This window comes from Triticum aestivum, chromosome 4A (genome assembly GCF_018294505.1).
Source record: "Triticum aestivum cultivar Chinese Spring chromosome 4A, IWGSC CS RefSeq v2.1, whole genome shotgun sequence".
In the NCBI taxonomy this organism is placed as follows: domain Eukaryota; kingdom Viridiplantae; phylum Streptophyta; class Magnoliopsida; order Poales; family Poaceae; genus Triticum; species Triticum aestivum.
The window spans coordinates 115,204,660-115,222,682 of record NC_057803.1 but is presented as its reverse complement, the minus strand read 5'-3'; the positions used below and the strand labels follow the sequence as shown (position 1 = coordinate 115,222,682).

Sequence of the window (18,023 nt, the reverse complement as noted above, 5' to 3'; positions counted from 1 at the left end):
TTTTTAGTCGTTTTTTTCAATCTTGTTAGGGTTTGTGTCCTACTCAGAAAGGCGAGACGGCGGCGGCTCCCTGAAGGTGGAATAAAGGTCTCCCCGCTTAGCCCCCGTTCCGGCGGTGCGTCTAGCATCGTTGGTGGGCGTGTGGAGGTGTGTCTCCGGCAGATCTATCTTTGGTGGATTTGCTCGGATCTCGTCGTTGTTCGTCTACGTTCGTGTGTCTTCGGTTTGGATCCTTCCGATCTACGTTATTTTTCATCGGCGGCGGTTGCTGTTCTGGGGTGCTGGCCCTATGGGGTCTTAGCACGACGACTTCCCGACTGTCTACTACAACAAGTTGTGTCTGGCTCCGGCGATGGAGGGGTGATGACGGCGGCGCGCCTTCGGCTCGCTTCGGTGCTTGTAGTCGTCGCTAGGTGGTCTATGAATCTGGATGTAATTTTTATTTCTGGTATTCATTGTACTGCCATGATTGAAGATGAATAGATTGAAAGTTTTTCCGCAAAAAAAAAAAAAGAAAAAACCCATGTCCCAGCTGCTCCTTCCGCTACACACATTTCCGCTCACAAACTGGGCCCATGCCTCAGCTCCTTATATTACCTTTCAAAAAAAGCTCCTTATATTAGATGAAGAAATACAGTGGAGTAAAGTAAGAGACTCATCTCAAACGTGGAGGAGGAAATTAAGGAACTCACGGCAGTCGGAGGCGACGAAACGGATGTCCACACCCACGATAGAGCGCAGCCGCGTCGGGATACCAGGTTGCAGGCGCTTACATGTCTGGGCGTCCCTGCCTCCAAAGTTGCAGGTATTTGCATGCTGGAAAATAAACATTGCTCACTGTAGAATATAATTCAGGCACCCGACTATTGATTAGGCACCGATGCATACAAAAATCCTAGGCACAGCCAGGAAAAGTGACAAATCAACCCGGAAGCTAAAGCTGGCGCGTGCGCTTGACATGGCCTAAGTGTATTCAGCTCCCATGTTTGTCAGAGCCACCATGTCTCATCAATCCATGTGTGAACATAGTCTGAAAATATATATGTGATCAACAATGAAAGAGGAAAAGCGAAACTATATATCCTCAGAGGAGAGAAAAAACTAAACTTCCAGTAAATAAACAAACATATACAATATTACATCAAGACAGTAGTGCCCCGATTCCTTCGTTCCGTTTCCATCTTGATATCTAGCTAGTCAATCTGGTTAACAAATTTGATATTGGTGTTTCCTTAATTTGTTGGTGCCCTCGACGATTCCTGACATCTCAGTGATCGTGACATAGGATCGGAAATAGGAGGTGGATCCTCGTGTGCTCACGACACACGCAGGAACTCAAGCTGCCTTTGTCTCGGCCTCCAGCAAGCAAGCCAAAACACCTAGAAGCAGAAGACAGAGAGATTTCGTCCTAGCACCTGGTCGAAGGAGGGCGTGCTGTCGCTGAGTCGTCGCCGCTCAGTAGATAAGGCCGCGTCGGTCGGTCGGTGTAGGTGTAAGATGCGGTTCCTGGATCCGTTGCCTTTCGTCCAGGTCGGCGCACGCGTAGCGCAGGGGACAACGCCGGTGCACCCAGCACCAGTATAAGCCACCCGTGCCGTTGCACTGTTGCTGCGCTACAACCCGCGGAGGAGCGGCGGCGCCAGTGAGGTGGTGCCGTGGTGGTGGTTTCCGGTTTCCCCGGCATTGGTGCGTTGGTGCAGACCGCGGAGAGCTCGGCACCGTACCAAGTACAACAAGAGGGACGGTCCCAAAAAGAGTGGGGCAGTAGATCGTTGCGGCGGCACGGGGAGGACGACGAGATTGGGAGATGAGATCAGCCATTGCAACGTGGAAAGGAGAACCGGAGTGGTGGGGAGATTGGTGGCTGCGACCTAGGAAGGGGCACGAGAGTGCAAGAGATGGACGTGCGTGTGTCGACTTCCGATGGCATGGGATCGATCGTGGGGAGAAGCCCCTGCTTGGATGGGAAAACTGAACGTGGGAGCGAGAGGCGAGGTCGAACTACCCCCACGACTTTTTTGGTCGATTTTTTTAGGGTTTTTGTCGATTGTTGGCGTATGTGGGAAGGAGACCGTACGAGGCGTGGAAGAAAAGATTGATTGCACCGGGTTGATTGAACCGCTTGGTGAGGGCGTGCGTTACTTGCCTCTGGTTTTTTGAGGGTGATTGAAAAAAATCGGTGGGAGAACGTGGGTGGGAAGGTATCGATGGCCATCGATAGCAGGGGGAGGTCGAACCATCACGACGTTCGATTCTCTTTTAATAGTAGAGATTTTTTGTGACTATTGTGTTTTTGGTTTCACTTCATAATTAATATGGATTTGTGATTCAGAATTTTGGTGGTATATTATATGTTATGTATCTGAATACCTCATTTTTCATTTTTTTATTATACACTTAGACTAAACTTGCCCAGGCTTCACAAAAGTTTTGGCTCCCCACTGACCGTGCTTGCCACGGAGCCAAATTAGATTCAAGTTCCATGTTTGGCACCTTTGACCTGAATCTGCCTCAGTTCATTATCATGGCACGAAATTGTTATGTTTGCCAGCTAAATTTATCATCTTCAAGTCAACATAAATTACCATGAAAAACATTGGATTGCCATGCCCAAAAATCTGACATTCTGCTCTTTTTTTTTTTAAGATTATGGCCATATCTTTAACAATACAAACACTAGTGCGTACTGCCTAGTCTTAGAAAATAAATTATACGAAATCAGCGACTTTAGTTTGAAATTAAGCAAGTAGTAGCTTAATAATTTGGTTGATTTGACCGGCCGCAAGGGAATTGAGTGATGGTCGTCGTCGGAGCAACCCGTAAACGACCACATTGCCTTATTTTAGCTTACATATTTAAATCATCTTTAAGATAGATCACAAATAAAAAATGAAAACGTAATCCGCCCGATGAATGAAGTTACATGCATTCGATAGTCTCTGTGGGCATCATATTTGTTTTTTGCCGGACGGCGGAAACTTAGTACATGTGTGAATACATAGACAAACAGAGTGTCACTAGTATGCATCTACCTGACTAGCTCGTTGATCAAAGATGGTTAATTTTCCTAGCCATGGACAAAGAGTTGTCATTTCATAAACGGGATCACATCATTAAAGAATGATGTGATTGACTTGACCCATCCGTTAGCTTAGCACTTTGATCGTTTAGTTTACTGCTATTGCTTTTTCCATAACTTATTCATGTTCCTGTGACTGTGAGATTATGCAACTCCCGAATACCGGAGGAACACTTAGTATGCTATCAAACATCACAACGTAACTGGGTGACTATAAAGATGCTCTACAGGTGTCTCCGATGGTGTTTGTTGAGTTGGCATAGATCGAGATTAGAATTTTTCACTCCGTGTATCGGAGAGGTATCTCTGGGCCCTCTCGGTAATGCACATCACTATAAGCCTTGCAATCAGTGTGACTAATGAGTTAGTTACGGGATGTTGCATTACGGAACGAGTAAAGAAACTTGCCGGTAACGAGATTGAACTAGGTATTGAGATACCGACGATCGAATCTCGGGCAAGTAACATACCGATGACAAAGGGAACAACGTATGTTGTTATGCGGTCTGACCGATAAAGATCGTCGTAGAATATGTATGAACCAATATGAGCATCCAGGTTCCGCTATTTGGTATTGACCGGAGATGAGTCTCGACCATGTCTACATAGTTCTCGAACCCGTAGGGTCCGCACGCTTAACGTTCGGTGACGAACGGTATTATGAGTTTATGTGTTTTGATGTATCTAAGGTAGTTCGGAGTCCCGGATATGATCACAGACATGACGAGGAGTCTCGGAATGGTCGAGACATAAAGATCGATATATTGGAAGCCTATGTTAGGACATCGGAAGGGTTTCGGGTGAGTTCGGGCATTTACCGGAGTACTAGGGGGTTACCGGAACCCCCCCGGGAGTATATGGGCCTTAGTGGAATAGAGGAGAGGAAGGCCAAGGAGGAGGGCGCGCCCCCCTAGCCCAATCCGAATTGAGTGGGGGCCGGCCCCCCTTCCTTCCTTCTCTCTCCCCCTTCATTCTCTCCTACTCCTACTAGGGAAAGGGGTGGAATCCTACTCCTGGTGGGAGTAGGACCCCCGGCGCGCCATAGAGAGGGTCGGCCCTCCCCTCCTCCACTCCTTTATATACGGGGGAGGAGACACCCCATAGACACACAAGTTGATCTCTTAGCCGTGTGCGATGCCCCCCTCCACAGATTTCCACCTCGGTCATATCGTTGTAGTGCTTAGGCGAAGCCCTGCCTCGGTAACTTCATCATCACCGTCATCACACCATCGTGCTGACGAAGCTCTTCCCCGACACTCAGTTGGATATAGAGTTCGTGGGACGTCACCGAGCTGAAGTGTGCAGGTCGCGGAGGTGTCGTACTTTCGGTGCTAGGATCGGTCGGATCGTGAAGACGTACGACTATATCAACCGCCTTATCATAACGCTTCCGCTTACGGTCTATGAGGGTACGTAGACAACACTCTCCCCTCTCGTTGCTATGCATCACCTAGATGGATCTTGTGTCTGCGTAGGAAATTTTTAAAATTACCGCGTTCCCCAACAGCAGCCTCCTCTACCCCTCTGTATGTCGCGCCCATGGAGCCCACTCCATCAGAGCTCGTGCGGGAGGGCGCGCTTCGCCGCCACTCATCGGCTGTCGAACACTTCCTCTGCCATGCTTCTTCTCCACCCAGTGTCGCCATCCTTGCGAGCCTCTGCGTCGTCGTTAGCAACCCCGACATCGCTCATGCCCGAGGTGTGTCTCCGTCGCCGATGAACCTTGAGACCCCGAGCCGCCACCTAGATCCCGAGCTGCGACAATCAACACAGACGGGTCTTTCTGCAACAACGATGGTGAATGACGGGGTGCTTAACAGCGATGACTTTTTTGTAGTATAACCTCTAAAGCAAAGAAAGATTTCTGCAACATCAGCTATGTTGCAAAGTGGTGCTCAGCAGGGGACGATGTTTTTGCAACGTCGCCTCTGATGCAAAGGTTTGTGCAACATCGTCTTTGTTGTGATTATCATAGGCGCTTGGTCGCTTGATGGCGTCAGATCTGGCGGCTCGCGGCCCGACTAATACTTAAAAACCAGCCGACTAACACGGAGCACACCCCAATAAAAAAGTGCAATAAAGTTGTGAATTTTTAAAGCCGAACAACTTAGATATTTGATATTTGGATCATCTTAATCTATGATGTCTGTACATTATAACCAACATGTAATTGGATGGTTAAGACTGTTATGGTACCCCATTCTGTGAAGGATAAAGTTTAGGTCTTTCGCTTTGATATCTCATAAATATTTGCATGTTTGTCAGTGTTTATGTTCGTACTGTGTTTATAGAAAGACTTTATACACCGATAACTTTTGGCATGCATAAAAATCAAGGGCTGAGGTTGCTTAGGAGTACCATGCAACTATTTTAGGCAAAAAAGGCCTAGAGATTTCAGGCTATATCCATGCTTAATAGTGTCGGTTTTGCGCAAAAACTGGCCTGGGGATTTGCCATGACGCTGAGAGAACAGAACATGGAATTTGTGTATAAGATTTACCATGATGTGCATACAATACGTACCATCATGCTCTAAAAAGTACACATCATGGAAAATATAAGGATTTTGTTCTTTTGAAAAAAAGACGAAGAATTTAGGAAATTGAATCAACATATGGAAGATTTAGGGATTTTATTCTCTAAAAACATGGCAAATTTATGGATTTGCCAAGGTACAAAAGATAAATTTGCCACGTGGTCAATAATTGCCATGGTATCTGCAATAAAAATGCCATGGTATACAATTTGCATTGGTATCTATAGTACAAATGCCATGGTGAATATATTTTTTGCCATGGCCTAATTAAAACATAATACCTGCATTTGAACAAGGCAAAAACAGACCATTCTAGAAAACTTGCAAATGATGCAATCACACATGCTAACCTCCAATTAATTATGATCTAATCGAGACTAAATTACCAACAAAGCTATTATCCAGTAAATTTGCAGTGAAGTTCGCAATGGGGAAGGCTAGTTTTGACATCACACAAAACAAAAAACTAATGTTGCAGAGAACAACAGGCCAGAAAACTTACCGTGTTATGTTGCAAAACAACCTGGTAACATTGAGCAACGGAAAGCAAAACCCCCGAAACCCGTAGCAAGCTCTTACTTACAAGCAAGGGAGACTGTGCTCGTCGAAGAGGGTCGCAGATGGAGGAGGTGTGAGTATGCAAGGGACGGTGGAGGAGTCAATGTTGCTGGTGCTGCTATTGGGGCTCGTGCAAGGCTAGGGCTGGGGCTTCGACTTGTGCTGGTGATGGTGAGAGTGGCGGAGGAGAGCTTGGTGAGGGGCAGCCGCTTCCGCCACGGTCGTGGGCGCCGCTACAGCAGCTCATCGCCTCCTCGGGTTCTGGTGACGACAACCATCACCCACTCCACCCACGTTTGTCTCGCTCTCTCTCGCCGAAGCACCAGACGACCCTCGCAACCCCTCCCACGGATGGGCGCACAGCTGAGGCATCGCCCGATGCGTTGGCCCGTGATGGGGCGGTCAATGATCACTCTAGCCCGCAGAGGCGCAACGTTAGCCCCAGCCTGTTCCCCCGTGCCTCCTCCCGCGACAGGGGCGAGGGGAGGAGGCTTCGCCACACGCGAGTAGGACGCGCAGTGCCACCCTTCATTGCTTCGCCGACGTGGGCATCTGAACAGACCAACCAAAGCCTCCCTTCTAGTTCTCTGGTGAGGTCCTCTCGTTGCCACATCCCCTGCATTCGCGACGCCACAGGAACCTCGGTGGGTGAGGGGCGGTGGGTAAGAAAGTCGTTCGCATTGTGCGCATAGGGGGCGAACAATTCAAGGAACGTGATGTGGCTCAGGATCTGTGCTTGCCATCTGACGGCTAGCGACGCATTTGCGCGAGAAGGTCACAAAACTGACGTTCGCGCTTTAACATTTCCAGAAGAAAAAAAACACCATTCGTTTTGGGAAGCGTTCGCCTGGTCCGGCTGGAGCGCAGCCCGGGTCAAAAGTCGACCACAACCAGAGGCATGCGCAGCACGGCGGCAAGCTTTCTCCTCCAAATTCGATTCGAGTCAACCGCGAGGGCGAGGGCACGGGCGGGCGCATTCGTCGGCCGCTGGGGGAAAACACCGCGGCGCACCGGACCGCACGCATCGGCGGGTTTCCTCTCCGCCGCACGCCCGCACCCCCGATCGGCCAGAGGAGGAGGCGGAGGGAAGGCGACCGGGACCCATGTCGTGGCTCCGTAATGCGGTGCACCGCGCCGTCGAGGCGGGCGGCGGCGGCATCTCCCTCACCACCCGCACCGTCCGGACCGGTCTCGGCTACGCCGGGCAGGCCGTCGTCGGCGGCGCCAGGCTCATCAACGGCATCGTACGGCCCCGTAACACCAATACCCCCGCCTTGCTCGCGAATCAGCCGCTTCTGGTCGTCGTGATTATTTATTGTCGTGTTTGCGGCGCAGGGGAATCGGTACTACAAGAGCTTGAAGCTGACGGCCAAGAGGCTGGAGGAGGACGCGCTCTCCTGCAGAGGGGAGGAGAGGGTGCAGCTGCTGCGTCAGTGGCTCGTCGATCTCAAGGAGACGGAGCGCGCCGCCTCGTCGATGCCTGTCGACGGTCCCAATCAAGCGGCGCCAGTCTTGGTGAGAATCTCTGGTCTGCTTTGAGTTTGCCCCACGTTTTGGACTGCATCGCGTGATCGCGTAGGAAACTGTGCGCGCTGCAGGATCTGTACGTGGATTACGAGAAAGCGGATGAGCCCATGACCTTTTTCCATGTCTTCCTCTACAGTCAAGCGCTCGAGTGCATTGTTCCGTCCATGGTGGGTTCGGTTTTGCGCAGCTCGATTACGCCAATGTGCCAGCTTCTGCCATGTAGTAGCTTACATGGGTTAGTACAGTAATTTCAGGCAATTAACTCATTTCTATCGATCAGATTCATGAAGTTCCAACTGAGGAAGAAGTTTCACTACTCTCGGAAATTTTCGGGCATGTTCTTCAACCGTTGGATGACTAGTTACTTGTTATACATACTACTCAACTCTGTCCTTTTTTTGGGCTTGAAGGATAATCTGGAAGTTTTCACTCACATACTATTGTGGTCTGTGGATGCTCACTGCAGAATGTGTCTTAACGGAGGGGAGGATGTGCACAATACACTTCTGAGCAGCATATGTGACTTGGCAGACTTATTTTCGTGTTACAGTGATGAAGTATTGGTGCGTTCCTGTCTTATTCCTCTCAAATATTAGACCATAGACTCGGGCATTAAACTAGTACAATAGTAGACCTTACAGTCGCAATTTGACATAGTACCTTCATTTCAAAATAGTATAAGGCAAATTTTGTTTCTTAAGACAGGTTTTGACTAAGAATCTCTTTGTTAATTAGTGGTTTGTGTCACATATGGGTTCATATAATAAGTAATTTACGTGGAAAAAAACATATGTGCATTACGAGCTCATGTTTGAATGATATGTACTTCTCTGTTATCTTCTTTTCAGGCAAAACGTGATGAACTGCTTCAGTTTGCTCAATGTGCTATCTCAGGATTAAAAATAAATTCCGAAATTTCAAGGTTAACTAATTTGTTTGGGGAGATTGAGGAAGGGGCTGTTTCGGTCTCAACATTTGCATGGTTATTTACGTGCTCCCAAATCTTAATTTGTTCTTAATTCCAGATTGGATAATGAGATCATGCAGCTGCAACAAGAGATAAATGCAATTGATGCTGTGCGAGTTAACACAACCAGGAACCGTAATAAAGCATCTCCGAGGGTCCCTGAGGTAGGCCTTAATTTTGAGCACTTCCCCGTTGTACTTATGTTGCTAATATTAGCATTATCTTTTAAGAAAGCAATTGATATGGCTACCTTTCAGTTGTGCTGGCTGATTCTTTTTAGTGTGTGTGCTCAACTCATCTGGCCCGTGAAAACAAGAAAAATATAGCCTAATTTTTTCATGTGGTTGATTCGTAAGGTGGACTTTTTTCTGTTAGATTGAGGAGAGCAAATAGCATCGCGATAAAAAATGCTTTTATTTTTTTGATTTTGCCTTACTTGTCACCATTCTAGATGAAATGGAATGTTCAAAGATGAAAAATCTTATATTTGTGCAAACACGAACATTTTTTTATTATGCCCATTGGTAAATTCAGGTGTGCTTGTTCTTTGGTTTCTATACTAAAACCATCTTTGTGAGAGTATGGGCAGCCCGGTGCATGTAGCTCCCCCGCTTGCGCTGGGTCCAACCACTTTGGGTCTATTGTACGCAGTTTTTCCCTACATTTCTGCAAGAGGCTGTTTTCAGGACTTGAACCCGTGACCTCATGGTCACAAGTGGTCACAAGGTAGCAGCTTTACCACTGCGCCAAGGCTCCCCTTCTATTGAAAACAGTTTATGAGAGTATGTCATACGAAAATTGAAATAATTGACAATTGGATGCAGTGATTACGAGTCGAACGACTAGTCTAGACTAGTCGCTCGACTAGTCTACGAGTCGCAGAGTGGATGTCGACTCATTTTCTCGTGTAGACTACAAATACGAGTCGAGCCGTGGATGGACTAGTCGACGACTAGTCTAGACTAGTCGACATATATGAGTCGAGCGACTCAAAAAAGAGAGCTGCCTCAGCTGGGACGAGGCGCCGCCAGCACCCACTGCCCTGCCGCCGCCGCCGCCACCCACCGCAGGGACGGCGGATGGCGCAGCCAGGTGCGGCGGCCGGCTGGAGCTTGTGCTCAGGCGGCGGCCATGGCCGTGACCCGTAGGGGCACGCGGCCTTGAGACGGGAGAGAAGGAAGAGAGAGAGAGGAGAGGAAAGGAGGAGGCATGGTGGTGGTCGGCGGGCTCGCCGGCGGCAGCGGCCGGGACCGGCGGAAGGCGGCAGGAGGCGCGGGTCGCGTGCGCGCGTGCTCTCGTGCGTGATGGCGCTGGCGGCGGCGATTGGAGAGGTCGGGAGCTAGGGTTCCAGTGGCTGGGGGCTAAGTAGGCTGGCCATTTGGGCCCAAATGGGCCAGCTGGGGGGTGATGCGTGGTGCTGGGCTAGTATTTAGACAGTGGCTGGTCCTATTCCATACCCACTTGGGCCCAGAACACTGCATAGCTCAATGATTTAGACAGTGGCTGGTTTTATTGCATACTGTACTGTTAGTAACTTAGTATATACTACATACTACCACTAGGTATTAGTAGCTGAGTACTACAGTACCATGTCGACTAGTCTAGCACTAGTCTAGACTAGTCTCGATTAGTCTATGAGTCTCTACCTCGGAACGACTCGTCGACTTGTCGACTCGTAAACCTTGATTGGATGAAATATTAACCATTCCTCAGTAAGAACACAGTTTCTGGTGTAGGCAATGTATGATCACATATTAAGTGCATGTTTACTTAAAGAAGTGCATACAGTCTTTTGTGCATATATTCCGAAATCCTAGGCCCTCAAGTCCTCAGCAGCTCACTGAAGTTATTCGTTCCATACTTTCATCCCATTAAGTACAGGTTGTCTTATACTATTTCCATTCCTCAATTATATACTATAAATTAAGGGCTAGATTCAGTGATTCGTTTCTAAATTCTGATACTCTTCATAGGACTACAAAACTGCAGTTGATGAGGTTCGTCTATGCTCCAGAATGGAAGACCTTGTATTAAAGAAGAAATCAATACACCCTGGCGACTCACTGGAGACTCATTTTCAGAAGGTATGATACTTAATTAATTTGCCTTCCTGTTTTTGTTTTTTCCTTTCTTTTTTTCTTCACTTTCATAAATCTGGAATTCAGATTGAACACAGTAGAATATTTGAGCTTTTTTTATTTGTCAAAAGTCAAAACATCTCTCCTTGTGCTCCTTTTTGAATGGCACATGGTTAGTGTCTCAATATTCATTCCACAAAACATTGCAGGTCGATAAGCTGAAGGTTTTGTCAGAATCCCTTGCAAATTCGTCCGCCAAAGCAGAAAAGCGTATAATGGAAAATAGGTTTTGGTCTTGAGCATTATCTGTGTTTTATATTTATTTATTTTCAGCAACTTAGCACATATTCATTTGGCAGAATGCGAATGCAGTGAAAGTATATTTGACTAATCTGTAAGCCATAATTGCTATTACTTGAAAAGATATGTCAAACACTAGAAGATAAATTCAGAATGCGGGTCCACTGAGAAGTTATTTGGAAAAATCTAGTAACATTGCTGTAGTAATCAAGGTGCATTTTTACCTTCTTCATTTATTACAATATTTTTCTTCATGTTAAAGACACAGTTATGTTACTTCATTTTACTTCTTTGAAATGAGCCTGTCTGCTTTATGGTGAAAATTTGTCGCCCTATGTTTCACAATGCAGGCTGCAGAGGGAAGAATCTCTTAGCTTCAAAATTACGAAAACAAATGAAGTTAGTATAACTGAAAAGGTAACTTCGTTAGTCATCACTTAAACTATTATGGTACTTTCGTGTACAATGGACTGTTTAAACGAGCCAAGAAGGAATTTATTGTGCATCCTGATGAACAAAGTTCTCGGATTTCCTCCAAAGTACCAAAAGTAATATTTTAACTTCATCATTAATATACATCAAACTGCTCTTGCTAAGGATAAACAAAGAAGGACACCTCACAAGCTCTAATATTTGTCTTCAATAGTCTTGTTCTGGTCATATGGATGGCTTTGTCTGATTTATTTTTTTGTATTGTTGTAAAAGGAATTAGAAGGTGAGATCTCTGGACTCCAGAAGCGAAGGGGTCAACTTGAGGTAGAACTAAGCAAAGTATGACCGCCCTTTCCTTTTCCACTTTAATAAAATAATAGTGGCAATCCAGTTCTTTCGATCCATTTCAGTAATTTGCGGAACAAAAAATTCTGGTAATATCTTTCTTAAGTTTGGAATTCAGTAATTTTTGTTTCATTTTGGAGAGGTAAATGAATATGTAATTCACCTGGCAGAGTCTGTTGGGTCTGGAATTGTCTATTCATGTTGACCTATTGCACCAGAAGCTGCATCAACTCAAAATGGATCACATTAAACTATTCTAGTTATTCTATGATGATACATTAGAGATAAAGTTAATTGTACCTTTATACTGTACAGATCTTTTATATATCACGAGGAGATTTTTAGGGCTTAAAATGAGCTACAATTAGATTGCAGCTTTGAATTATGACTTGCTATCTTAGTAGTATCCCACAAATGTAATTATTTTCTGGCATCTCAGACATAATAATGAGCAACATAATTGGTGGATCTATCTAATGATTGTGCTCCTTATACAATACGTTAAGTATAAATAATACATCTAGGGTCCTATTACTCTTATATAACTAAGTAGGTGATTCCCACTAACATATTTATCTCAACATGCAGCTATGCCACCTCAACAGACAACCATGCATGGGAAAAAGCCCACCATAACATGCAGCTTTGCATGAAAAAATGCTTGATGTTTTAGTTGTATTATGCTACTTATATTCAATAAATATTAATAATTACACAATAATCATATGTATTTTAGCTCTCGTTTACCTTATTTAGAAGTTTAATGTTCAAATTCTAGGCTGAATGAAGGCTCCACAGTTTTTCTTCTTTGCTTATTAGGTTCACTCTTACTGTTCTGTAGAGGCTTAGGCTCTGATTCCATGAGAAGCTTATTTTTAAGAGTGATTCTGAAACTCAGATTACAGGTAAATACGAAACTGAATGTGACTGTCGTGAAGCTTAAAAAAACTAGAGAGGAGAAAGATCAATTTGATGAAGCCAGCAATCAGATAGTGCTACACTTGAAAGCAAAGGTTTGGAAACTTTGTCTTTGTTAGTTTCTAGACTAGAAAATGCTTTAGGGAAGTAAGGCTTTTCACTTGCCCAGTGTTTCTGCTATACGCTTACTTTAGGAAGATGAACTATCAAGATCTGTTGCTTCCTCCAAAGTAGAAGCAAGCACTGTCCGAGCTTGGATCAACTTTTTAGAAGATACATGGAAGTTGCAGTCTTTATATGAAGAAATAAAGGAAAAACAGGCCAAGTATGTCGGCTCTTTCACTGAAAATTCCAATTGATGATTTCTGCATACAAACATTTATTGACATAAGTTTGTTGTTTTGAATATTTGCTGATTGCAGTGATGAACTGGATAGATGTGGAGTCTGCTTTGTGAATTTGATTAAGCATCATGTTTCCGCATGCGTGGTACTCTTGACTTTTACTTTGAAAAGAAGTGATATACAATGGAAAAGGGCCTTTTGCTACTACTTTTTTCCATTTCATATTGTGTCTCAACTGGTTGTTTCTTTTGGTTCTCTATAGGACGAGCTGAATACCTCTGTAGATTGTATAAAGACCTTTGTTGACAACTTGAAAATTTTCAGTGACGGGTATAGTTGTCATTCGTTAATCTAGTTTTGTTGTGCAAGGGTGAAGGGACCTGTTTTGCTTATGCTATTAGTTGCGTGGACAGATCAGTATCAACGGATGATGGAGGTCTGTCAAAGCAATCGAACCCACGTAAATACCTCGAGGAAGAATATTTGGAAACTGAGAAAAAGGTGACTATTCTTTACCCTGCTTCCTGAGACAGAAGATTCTAACAGAGGACAACAAGATCTCTAGTAACTTACAGCTGACATCCAGAACAGTGTCTTTACGTTTATAAAAATTTCATTCCCTTGTGCTTTTGTTTCAGGTGGTAACCGCATTCAGTTTAGCTGATAATATCAGAGCATTGACATTCTCAAATCCAGAGCGTAAAACCAGGTAATTGCTGTTCATCAAGAATCAAGATAATGACCTTTCTTCTCGGAATCGAAAAAAGCCCGGCTCTCGAAACATGTCTTCAACTTCACTCCGCGACCGCACTAAAAAAAAGCAGTGCCAAACATGTATGCAGGCTAGATGACCCTGAGGTGAAAAATCTGTTTGCCAGCATCGACAGGCTGCGGGTCGAATTCGAGTCGGTTCCACGGCCAGTACTGCAGATCGAGATCAACGAAAAAGAAGAGGGATCGAGACGAACCCGATCGCCCTCCTCCAAGGGCGGCGGCGGCGGCACGCCAACCCATTCAAGAACCGAGTCCCCAATCGCCGCCCAGCTCAGGACGCGGCTACCGTCGGAGTCGGACTCGGAGCCGGGGAAGTTCGACCAAGATTACAGGGAATACGGGGCCGACGACATCGGCGGGTGGGAGTTTGATGATCTTGAAGGCGAGCTGCGGTCTGGCTTCTAGCAAAGGCTCGAATAGTTGGTGTACAATCATTAGCACTGAAGATCGGGGTATGTATGCGATGTGTAGCACATAGTTGTGGTGTACATTATGATCCGCTTCATTCTCTCCTCGAAGACTTGTTGGATGCATCCTGTGAAGGTCGCGTTGCCATCTGCACTGCACTGCACATATGTTGGGAGAGGAGCCGTTTACAATGTTTGATGCGTCCACATCTCCAGTGAAATTGACCATACTTGTAGTACGTACTCGTACGTGGTACATCTCCAGTGAAAAGTCAACCTCCTGCTCTTTTACCCGTCTGCGTCTTCCTCCTCCTTTCAAGGCTTTGTTCTTTTCACCAGCTTTAGTTGACAGCGGAAAGACCAAAGATGCCGAGGATAATGGAAAGAAGAAAAGAAGCTCTCCGCCCTTTGGCTGCCTGCGCAAAGGCGCTGCTTTTGCTTTGTCAACCTCTCTCGACTCACTTTTGTGTTGTTACTGATCCATACGTGCTCTTTTTCTTCAAAGAGTAAATAGTATTCATAGGTAATAATTCGTCTCCTCAGTTTACTGGGGCTTCATCCTGAGTTGAGCTCCTGACACCGTTTGCGGCAAGGGCCAAGGCGCTGGTAGCTTTATTCATGCATACTTTGATCCAGAACCTGCTCAAATCTCTCTACCCTACTACTTCTAGTTACTTTATTCATGCAATAATACACAGGCAGGAGTACATACATACAAGATACAACTAGTTACTGTTTGCTCTGTGTGAAGCGTGAATTGTACTCTACATGATACTGCACAGGAGTACCAGCAAGTGTACTACACCTTCAACAACTAGGAACGAAGGTCATCTGATCTACTAGGTGGGAGGGAGTGAGCACAACTGCACAAGACAATCCCTGGAATCAATCAGCCTCCAAGACAAGGGAAGGGGCCACCACCCCCAACCCCATTCTGTTTTCTTGGATTCCTCCCTGCCCTGCCACTGCCACTGCCCCTGCCATCGCCTTGCCCATAATTTTTGTTCAAACCCCTGACACTGCCCCCCTTCTCCCCCCTCTATTAACTCACTCCCCCATCTCCCCCCTCCTTGCGACCGTCGGAGCAGGCCAAGCCATTGCTCGACCAGCTTGTTGAATTCACCCCCCAATGTGCCCCAGAGCGCACGGCGGCGCCGCGATGGTGAGAGCGAGAGCGAGCAGTGCTGCTGGCGCGCACTCGTTTGCGGAGGAGGAGTACATCGACCTGGATCTCAGCTCCTGCGGGGAGTACGAGTTCCGGGTGTGCCGGGGCAAACCGGCGGCGCCCTGCCCGGACGAGCCGGCCTGGCGGGCCAGGCAGCGCAAGGACAAGGTGGCGCCGAGGCCGGGGGGCAGGCTGCTTGACGCGGACGCCGGCGCCACAGGCGGCTGCGGCAGAAGGGGCACCGCCACGGTCGCGCCATTGCAGCACTCCTCGCATGCTCCACCGCACGCGGGCCGGCGCAGGAAGCCCGGCAAGGCCATGCAGGCGAGGCTGCAGGCGTCGCGGGCCTTCCTCCGGTCCCTGTTCGCCAGGACCTGGTGCTCCGACGAGCGGTGCCGCGGCGCTCGGTCCGGGTCCGGGAGCAGGGCCGCGCATGACAGGGACAAGGGCGTCGGCGTCAGCGGCAAGTCGGCGTTTGGGCAAATCAACAAGAGCTACGTGAGCGGCAGCGCGGCCCCGACGACGCTGAGGAGCAGCATTGAGCGGGAGAAGCTGATGGAGGAGGAGGAGCACGTCCGGCAACGCAAGTCCTTCTCCGGCGTGATCAAGTGGCGACCGACGACGGCGGCGTCGTCGGTGCGGAGGAACTCGTGCGGGAGCGCCCCGGCCCTGAAGAGGAGCAGCAGCTGCCGGTCGGAGTCGGAGGGGCTGATCCAGGGCGCCATCGCCTACTGCAAGCGGTCGCAGCAGCAGCGCGTGCTCCTCGCCAGGAAGAGCGTCAGCGACGCCGCCCTCTGCTCCTTCCGTGCCCCCTCCTAGTCCTCCTCCTCCTCTAGCCCAATTCCTTCCCGTCAGACCTGTGTAGTACTGTAGTACGTGTGCATGAAAAATGGCTGATCGTAATATATATGATAATAATGTGAAGTGTCTCTTTCATTCTACGTATCGCATTATCAGCGTCAATTATATGTGTTTCTTCTTTGAGTCCGAGACTTTGTTATGTCTCAGTCGATGTTACATTCTTTTGATTTTGTATGGAGTTCATACAAAAAGTTATTTTCAGTTTATTTTTTTATATGCTATATCATTTGATTGAGACTTGGTTAAGTCTTAATTGACTGAGACCTAGACACACTAAGTTAAAATAATATGAAGTGTCTCTTTCATTCTACGTGTAGCATTATCGGCGTCAATTATATCTTTTTATATTTCTGTTTCTTCGCGGGTGCAAGTTGTACAAAGTCGAAACAGTTATTTTGAGATCGAAGGAGTATTTGTTTCATCAGAATCAGAAACAAAAAACACCAAAACGAGACAAAGACGGTGGCCAGCCGGTTTGGTGAGCCAAATTATGGCGCGGGCTTCTCCGACCGCACAGAATTGTTTTTCTGGTCAAGTGCCGGTCGCTCATTTAGTGGTGATTAAGGAGGGTGCCATCCACCCCTGAACCCGGCACAGCGCGGTAGCCAGTCACTGCCTGCCAACACCGGCAACACGAGCTGTACTACGATATGTGCTGCTGATCTGTTGTGACGCCAAAACAAAACCTCCGGATTTCCTTAAGAAAAAAATGGGTCGATGTGTTGGAGTATCTCGGCGCGGATGGTGCGGCCGGGTGGGCTGATTGACGGCATGATGGGCGGGGCGCGCGGGCGATCGGAGGAGGGAAAAGCCCGGGATTCGATAGGCCGGCGAGAGCGGAGGGGAGGGAGCCAAGCTCGGCATCATTAAAGGCCAAAAGGGGGCGCGCGAGGTGAGTGAAGGTGCGCAACCACCCACACTCGCGTCGCGAGCCTCTCCTCTTGCTGTGTCGCTGGGGTGAGGGTGGGGGCGCGCACATGACACGACTCCACCGCCAGTTTTGGTCTTACCTTACCGGCAGGCAGGGAAATCTGGTTGGTACCAGCAGCAGGCAGGCAGGCAGTACCACTCCTACCAGCGGCTGGTCTTCATTCTTGCTTTGACCTCTGCCTGATGCGATGCGACGACACCAACGGTTTGGTGGTGTCTTCCTCCCCGGCTCCGCTCCGTTGCATTTCCCATCTAATTATTTTGTACTACCAGGTACACCTCTCGGCTCGGTTTTCAAACGTAGGCGTGCGAGTGAGTGTTAGGGTGCTGTCTAGTGCACCACGATGATGCCAAGCAAGGCTCGACACGTCCGGTCTCTTGGGCAATCAACTAAAGAAAGAAATTAGAGTCCATGGTTATCTCTCCCACCCTCCAGCCTATCCTATCCTACAACCTAGGCCGATGTACGTTGCAGCCAGGAGCACGTGGTAGAACAAGAATCGCCAAAGGCAAGGCTAGAAAGAAATGTCTTGCTTTGGAGGCGAGCCCGGGAAAGCCTCTTTCACGTCGGCAACTTGGCGGGCTCTCCTCCCGCTGTTTTCTCCAGGCACTCGGACAGAGAGAGAAATTCAAAAGGCCTTTGCTTAGGGCGCCACGTCCACGTGATGAGGATACATATGAGATGAGCTCGGCTTGGTGGAAAAACAGTAGCGGCTGTATGTATCATTGGCAACTTTTATAAGTTTTGTGATAGAGATAAGACGGCACGGCCCGACCCTGGTTGCGAGCGTAGCGTGTGGTG

The 18,023-nt window shown here is 47.5% G+C and overlaps 2 protein-coding genes across 7 annotated transcripts; both read left to right on the top strand.

Annotated features, from left to right (window-relative positions):
* The first annotated feature begins 7,022 nt into the window (after window positions 1-7,022).
* Window positions 7,023-14,562, top strand: LOC123085494 (uncharacterized). Of its 6 annotated transcripts, none has more exons than XM_044507130.1 (18): window positions 7,026-7,417; window positions 7,509-7,688; window positions 7,772-7,867; window positions 7,981-8,033; window positions 8,167-8,263; window positions 8,549-8,622; window positions 8,726-8,831; window positions 10,641-10,751; window positions 10,955-11,031; window positions 11,396-11,462; window positions 11,751-11,816; window positions 12,728-12,835; window positions 12,935-13,065; window positions 13,163-13,229; window positions 13,347-13,414; window positions 13,498-13,585; window positions 13,723-13,793; window positions 13,909-14,562. In XM_044507130.1, the coding sequence occupies exons 1-18, from the start codon at window positions 7,277-7,279 to the stop codon at window positions 14,261-14,263; spliced, it is 1,956 nt and encodes a 651-aa protein (XP_044363065.1). In that variant the 5' UTR covers window positions 7,026-7,276; the 3' UTR covers window positions 14,264-14,562. The 6 variants fall into 6 exon arrangements, with proteins under 6 accessions (XP_044363066.1, XP_044363064.1, XP_044363065.1 ...); XM_044507133.1 differs by having other exon boundaries at window positions 7,029-7,417; window positions 13,927-14,562; XM_044507131.1 differs by lacking the exon at window positions 7,981-8,033 and having other exon boundaries at window positions 7,023-7,417; window positions 7,772-7,935; window positions 11,751-11,801.
* Window positions 14,563-15,233: 671 nt separating this feature from the next.
* Window positions 15,234-16,369, top strand: LOC123081844 (probable membrane-associated kinase regulator 4). The gene has a single exon (XM_044504358.1). It carries the CDS (start codon window positions 15,395-15,397, stop codon window positions 16,247-16,249), a length of 855 nt encoding a protein of 284 aa, XP_044360293.1. The 5' UTR covers window positions 15,234-15,394; the 3' UTR covers window positions 16,250-16,369.
* Window positions 16,370-18,023: the final 1,654 nt, after the last annotated feature.